General features: G+C 33.6%; 1 protein-coding gene across 1 annotated transcript; it reads right to left on the minus strand.

Moving 5' to 3' along the window:
* On the minus strand, positions 370–3,903 carry LOC109233901 (thylakoid lumenal 15.0 kDa protein 2, chloroplastic). Its single transcript, XM_019399750.1, has 6 exons — positions 3,644–3,903; positions 1,730–1,833; positions 1,158–1,248; positions 997–1,065; positions 806–915; positions 370–729 (listed from the first exon to the last, which is right to left on the minus strand). The coding sequence occupies exons 1-6, from the start codon at positions 3,855–3,857 to the stop codon at positions 637–639; spliced, it is 681 nt and encodes a 226-aa protein (XP_019255295.1). The 5' UTR covers positions 3,858–3,903; the 3' UTR covers positions 370–636.

Consider the following 6,315-nt stretch of genomic DNA (forward strand, 5'->3'; position numbering starts at 1 on the left):
TTGGCCAAAAATTAAGGTGTTTGGCGAAGCTTTTAGATGGAAAAAAGTGCTTTTGAGGAGAAGCACAAGCAATTTTTGAGAAGCAGAACATTTTTCCGAGAAGCACTTTTGAGAAAAATACACTTAGAAGCAGTTTTCAAAAGCTTGACCAAACCCTAATTACTGCTCAAAAGTATTTTTCAAATTAATTAGTCAAACACAAACTGCTTTTCACCAAAAGCACTTTTTTAAAAAGTAATTCTGAGAAAAGCACTTCCCAAAATAAACTGATTTTAGAAACTTGGCCAAACAGGCTATAAATATTGAGTCTATTCTTGGAGGAAACACTATCTGTAGTTTTCATCCTTAAAAGCCTTCGAAGAGAGACCATCACTATGAAATTTCTTTCAAATAGAATGCAATTCTCCATCAGGAGGATGTATTCAGTGAGCCAGTTTTACAAGTTTGAATTCCAAAAAATAAATGGCCTATCGCTTCTCTCATCCTTTTTTTTGTCCTTACAATGGCAGTGAAAAGTACACTGTATGACACTGCATTGTTCATTTATCTTTTGATGTACATCTTATCAAGAAATATAATGCACAGAGATCAAAGCAAATATGGAACAAGCTCTGCAGTGTCACACTCACGCAGATATTACTTTACCTCCGAGCAATTATTCGGACCAACTGGTTCTCTCAAGCAGGTTGATATTGCCATAACAGCAGCTTCAATAGACGCATCTTCGCCCTGTTTCACACATCAGAATCATACAAGACGCCTTCAAAATCTAAATTCAACTCTAAGGGAAAAGGAAAATTATTACCTTTTCTTTCCAATAAAACATGTTCCCGTATTGCCCTGCCAAACGGCTCCAGAAGCTACGTGGAATGTCAAGATCCACAGTAGCTCCAACATTGAAATTTAGTATGTTGCCTGAACAAATGCAGAAAGCACTGAAAGATAAGCCAACAGAACAATTGTAATCTGAAAAAAGAAGAATTTCTGGCGTATTACCAAAGGTAGGATCAGCAACAAAAACTATAGTCCTGTCGTCCACTTGCCAAAAATCTTTGATAGCTAATCCTGTGAATATAGCATTTAAACATCATATTACACATCTAGCAAAAATTAATTAAGTTTGAAGATAAATTGGACACCAATAGTAACATATGTACCAGGTGTATCAGGATAGTTCTGAGCTAAAACTCTCAGCTTAAAACCAGTAACCTTTTCTATATCCGTGATCTCTTCTGCAAGTCTCTTCTCCTGCAGACTAGTAATAAATCATGAGATTCTTTTTCTTCGTCTGAAAAATAAGTTCTTGTAGTTCAAGCAAACATTAGTACGCATAGGATAAGAGAGTATGCTCCTTATATAAACTAAACCTTAAGCCACTATATTAAAAGCTCCTAAACAGAGTAATGCACCAATGTGAAGAAACTACATTGGCAGTGAGCCTTATCTGTTTCCTTATGAAACTAGTATACCCCGAAAGACAAAATAAAAATAAAACGCAGAAGAACAACTAAAACTGTATTTTCCAAAAGTGAGATCCAGAATCAAAGAGAATGCAACAAGAAAGCAAACTTCTACTTGCTTGTGGATTTAAAACTCAGACATTAGAAGCGCAAATTTCGCAAGTCTTTTAGCAGAGAAAACAAACTAGAGAAAAGGCAAGGCAAGGAAGTATAATGTGGAGCATAAGCTACATGAAATTTCTCTAAAATAAAGGGACCACATATCACACCTGACCATCTGAGAGGAACCCAGCAACGTCAATAACCGGAGTAAACTCCTTAGGAAGCAATTCCGGCTTGTTAACTCCGGCCTTTGCTTCAGCAATACCAACTCCTACAAACAAAGGTTTCTTTTTCACTCAATATTCTAATCCAAGAAAAATAAGTGCAGAGGTATCAACGCACACATTTCCTAGAAATTAGAACATATCCAGGAAAATATGTCCAGTGGTATCCTGAAGTGCATTCTGTACTGCATCAGAAAATTATTCATTTCCCATTTATAGATGAAAAGAGTATCTGAAAAGCTCAATAGAGTAACATTCTCTCTGGATGAAAAAAAATTTGATATGTAGGTGGCGAACTATGGAGCATAAGAACGAGAGGCAAATTGCTATGATGCAAATAATAACAAAACCAACTGAAAAATTATGAATAATTTAATTAGGTTAACATCTTTCAACGTGATAGAAGATATCAACATTCCAATTGTTAACATGTAGCTTGTAGGAGGCTAGAAGCTTAAGGATGTAAGATAGCACTTAATCTATGGAAAGTTATGTAGTAAGATGATTCCTGAATAAGTTCAAGCGCGTGTGCCATTTCAACACTGTAAAATCAAGTTCACTGCATAATTCATTCCAGAAAGCCTACACGAGGTTCTGTTTTACTGCTAACCTAGAGGACTACTTTGGAAATTCCATCAGAAGCATGTATTTGTCCAAGATTCCTCTACCCCATCCCACGAAATTCTGGCATCGCCTGAAATATGGCTTATTTATAGGGGTAACTAAGGGTGGAAAGATGAGCTTAATGAGATAATTTCAGGTCTCTACTTAAGAGTTTTGGATATTGGCTGTTGAAGCCAGCAGTCTGTGTTCCCTTTGCTACAATTGAAAATTGATAGGATATTGCATATTGCAGAAGAAAAGCAAGCTATATATGAGATCAGAAATTACATGAAATGTTAGATGCAGATTACAGGATTGCTAAGACAAGGAAACATGGAAAAGCCAAAACCTCTCAACGCCAACCAAATCCCGACATGATAGGAAGAAATAAAACAAAATTTTCATTACCGGGGATTTATCGATCAATCAACTATGCCTAGTTGTAGTCGACTATATGAATCCTATGAGTATTCATCATAGGTACATTAATTCTATGCTGACCATGAACCTAAGAAAATTCCTCCTTTATCCTCAGACTTTGCATCGGCTATACTTTGGGAAACTCATATAAGCATATTTATGAAATGGAGCACCCAAGGTTATTGCCTAGTGATCAATCAAGTGGGAGGAGAACCATGAGTTCTAACGTTCAAATCATAGCCAAAGCAAAGAACACTAGATGATTTATTCTCATCTGCCTAAGCCCTAGTGGGCAGAGTTATCCGGTACTGATGCTGGTGGGGAAAGTAGCAGGTACCACATGAGATAACTTAGGTGCACAGAAGCTAGCTTAGACACCACCGTCATTTTAAAAAAAAAAAAATATTTCTTCATACTAGTCTCAAAATAATAATTTGGTGAGCTTTGAATAATTCCGTGAAGACCTATACATCATAGAAAACGGGGACAATGACAATTAGAATTCTTTTACGACATGTCAAAGTATCTACTACTTAGCTATAGCTACCAGATAATTCAGTGCTTTCTCTGAATTCCTCAGAACTTATTTTCGCAAATCCTTCCAACCCATCTAAGCTATTAATACAAATGGCACATCCAAAAAAAACAGCAACATTACAAAAGAAATTCAGAGCAGTAAATTTACAGTTCTATCATTAGGATGCTAAACTACAAAATTAAGTCGAAATTTAAAGATTACTAGTAAGAACCCATTTGCAACAGATTATAGAAACACCAAAAGACAATGTCTAAAGCAATTATCAAACAATAAAATCTAAGGGAAAGGTAAATAACCTGTGAAGGAGAGAGCAAGAGCTAAAGAACCAGAGAGAAAGAAATTCAAAGTCTTGGATGAAAATTCTGAAATTTTGGATAATTGAGGTGCTGAGTTTTCACTTCGGACTGAAATTCGGAAATGGGAATGTGATGCTTTGATGGGATGGATAGAAGGAGAGTAACTAATGTTGCGGAACGTGAGAGATGAAGGAAGACGGAAAAGAGAGGTCATTTTTAGTGTTCTTGTGTCTATTGAAATGGGCACGTATCCTCTGTCTAGAATATTGTAATTTATTTGTATTCTTTTTAACTTTTCTTTTTTCTTGTGACTGAAACTTCTTGTTGGATGAGGAATAGAAATATTTTATGTACTTATATTAGGGGTAGTAATTTAAGCCCGAACCCATTTAATCCGTCCAAAGTTGGACGGGTTATGAATTGGAATTTTTTCCTATCTATATCATATATAAAACTTTATTACCAAAAATATGCATAGTATGTAAATTACCCGTCCAGTCCACGTTTTACCTACAATTTTTGTACCATTCGTCTATTAGGTATTAAAATGGCATAATGTTCCCTAAAAACGCGCTAAAATTAAGGAGAGAATCTTGGTATTAATTGATTCTACATTAAATTTAATTTTAAGGGTATAAAGTTGTACCAGATATAATGCTGTACTTTTTGGGTTCCTTACAGATATAATAGGTTCGCGGGCCAGCATTTGTGTTTTTTTGTGTCTGCACCATACAATCTTAGTATCGTGCTTCATTAATCTAAAAGCAAAGTTCAGTTAAATGAATATCTGTATGCAACAGTAAGATGTGGTTGTGTGAGTTTTCTACCTTTATTTCAGGGTGGCTTTGAGTCTTTTTGAAATACATTCTGCAAATATATCAAAAGTAGTGTTAATGATGAACCTTTCGGATTCCATCACTATCGTCTTCTATGGTTAAGCTTTCATTTGACCTTGCACATTGGCTATATTTACAGAATACTTATCCTTTACTTATCCTTGGATCTTTACCAGATCTTTGGTTTAGTGGCTCCGTAGTACTATGCCCTTGTAAACTACAAATCAGTTTTAGTATTGTATAAAGTTGTACTGTTTTTAAGGGTATCTACAAAGTTACTACATTTATACTATAATTAAACTACAATCTATGTTGAAACAAAATGTTGACTACAAAATTTTCTCTTCATCTACAAAATTTCTTCAAAAAAACTACAAATAAACTACAAATCAGTTTAAGTATTGTATAAAGTTGTATTGTTTTTAAAAGTATCTACAAAATTACTATTAATTGATTGTACATTAAAATATGGGTCTCATCTACAAAATTTCTACAAAAAAACTACAAATCAGTTTTAGTATTGTATAAAGTTGTACTGTTTTTAAGGGTATCTACAAAGTTACTACATTTATTCTACAATTAAACTACAATCTATGTTGGAAAAAAATGTTGACTACAAAATTTTCTCTTCATCTACAAAATTTCTTCAAAAAAACTACAGATAAACTACAAATCAGTTTAAGTATTATATAAAGTTGTATTGTTTTTAAGAGTATCTACAAAATTACTATATTTATACTACAATTAAACTACAATTTATGTTGAAAAAAATGTTGACTACAAAATTTTCTCTTCACCTACAAAATTCTTCAAAAAAACTACAATTCAATTTCTTGTCTTTCTTGGTCAGTGTAAGGCAGCCTGCCCTAATTTCCCTGCTCCTCTCCTTTGTACCCTTAATTTATTGTCATTTTCTCATTTCGTCCAAAACCCTAATAGGAGTATCAAAGTAAAAGCTTCAATTCATCTTGATTTCAATTTAATTAACTATTGAAATTTAATTAACCTGACAGAGCAACTATTGGAATTTTGTTTGGTTTCAGAAGAGGTAAAATGGTAAAAAGAATGTGGGGTAGGGGTAAAAACGTGGGTGGGGGTTGAGGGGTAAGGAGAGAGAAACGTGGCATATGTGGATATCTTTAATTAAGGAGTAAAAACTACCCATTAATTAGATATGGATACCTTTAATTAAGGAGTAAAAACATCCCATTAATTAGACCCTTAATTAAGTATGGTATAGGATTGGTAATTTGGTATACTAAGTGTAATTTAATCAAACCTTAAACATGTAGGGTAAAAAGGTTTCCTATGTGGTATAGGAATGTAAAAATTCCTTATTAATTCACTCATTGTTGAACTCAACCCGTCTTGACCCCGCCTATCTAAAGTTAGGTTAATTTTTAGTCCAAATTAATACATGAGTAATTTTGCTAAATGTTTTTAAAATAATTTTTTTGTTTGATATTATATATATGACTATAACAAAAGAAATTTATCTTATTTGATAATTAAACAATTCATAAGAATATAATACACATTAATTAAAGCTAGATAAAAGTTAGGCGGGGTGGGTTATGACCTAAATTTTAATCTATCTTGATCTAGCTCATCTCAACCCAAGTAACTTTTGGGCGAGTAAATGACTCGTCCATTATTGACTCAATTTATTTTGACCCATTCAACAATTAGCTCAACCCACCCACTCAATTACTTTAGTTATCTATTACTTGAGCTTTCTATCTTGCCTTATATATTGATTTAACTGATGGCTGAGAACAATATTTCAAGTTCAAGACTTAATACTTGATTTTTCATAAAGCACCATCTTTTAGGTCT

Source organism: Nicotiana attenuata, chromosome 10, assembly GCF_001879085.1.
Source record: "Nicotiana attenuata strain UT chromosome 10, NIATTr2, whole genome shotgun sequence".
Classification (NCBI taxonomy): Eukaryota; Viridiplantae; Streptophyta; class Magnoliopsida; order Solanales; family Solanaceae; genus Nicotiana; species Nicotiana attenuata.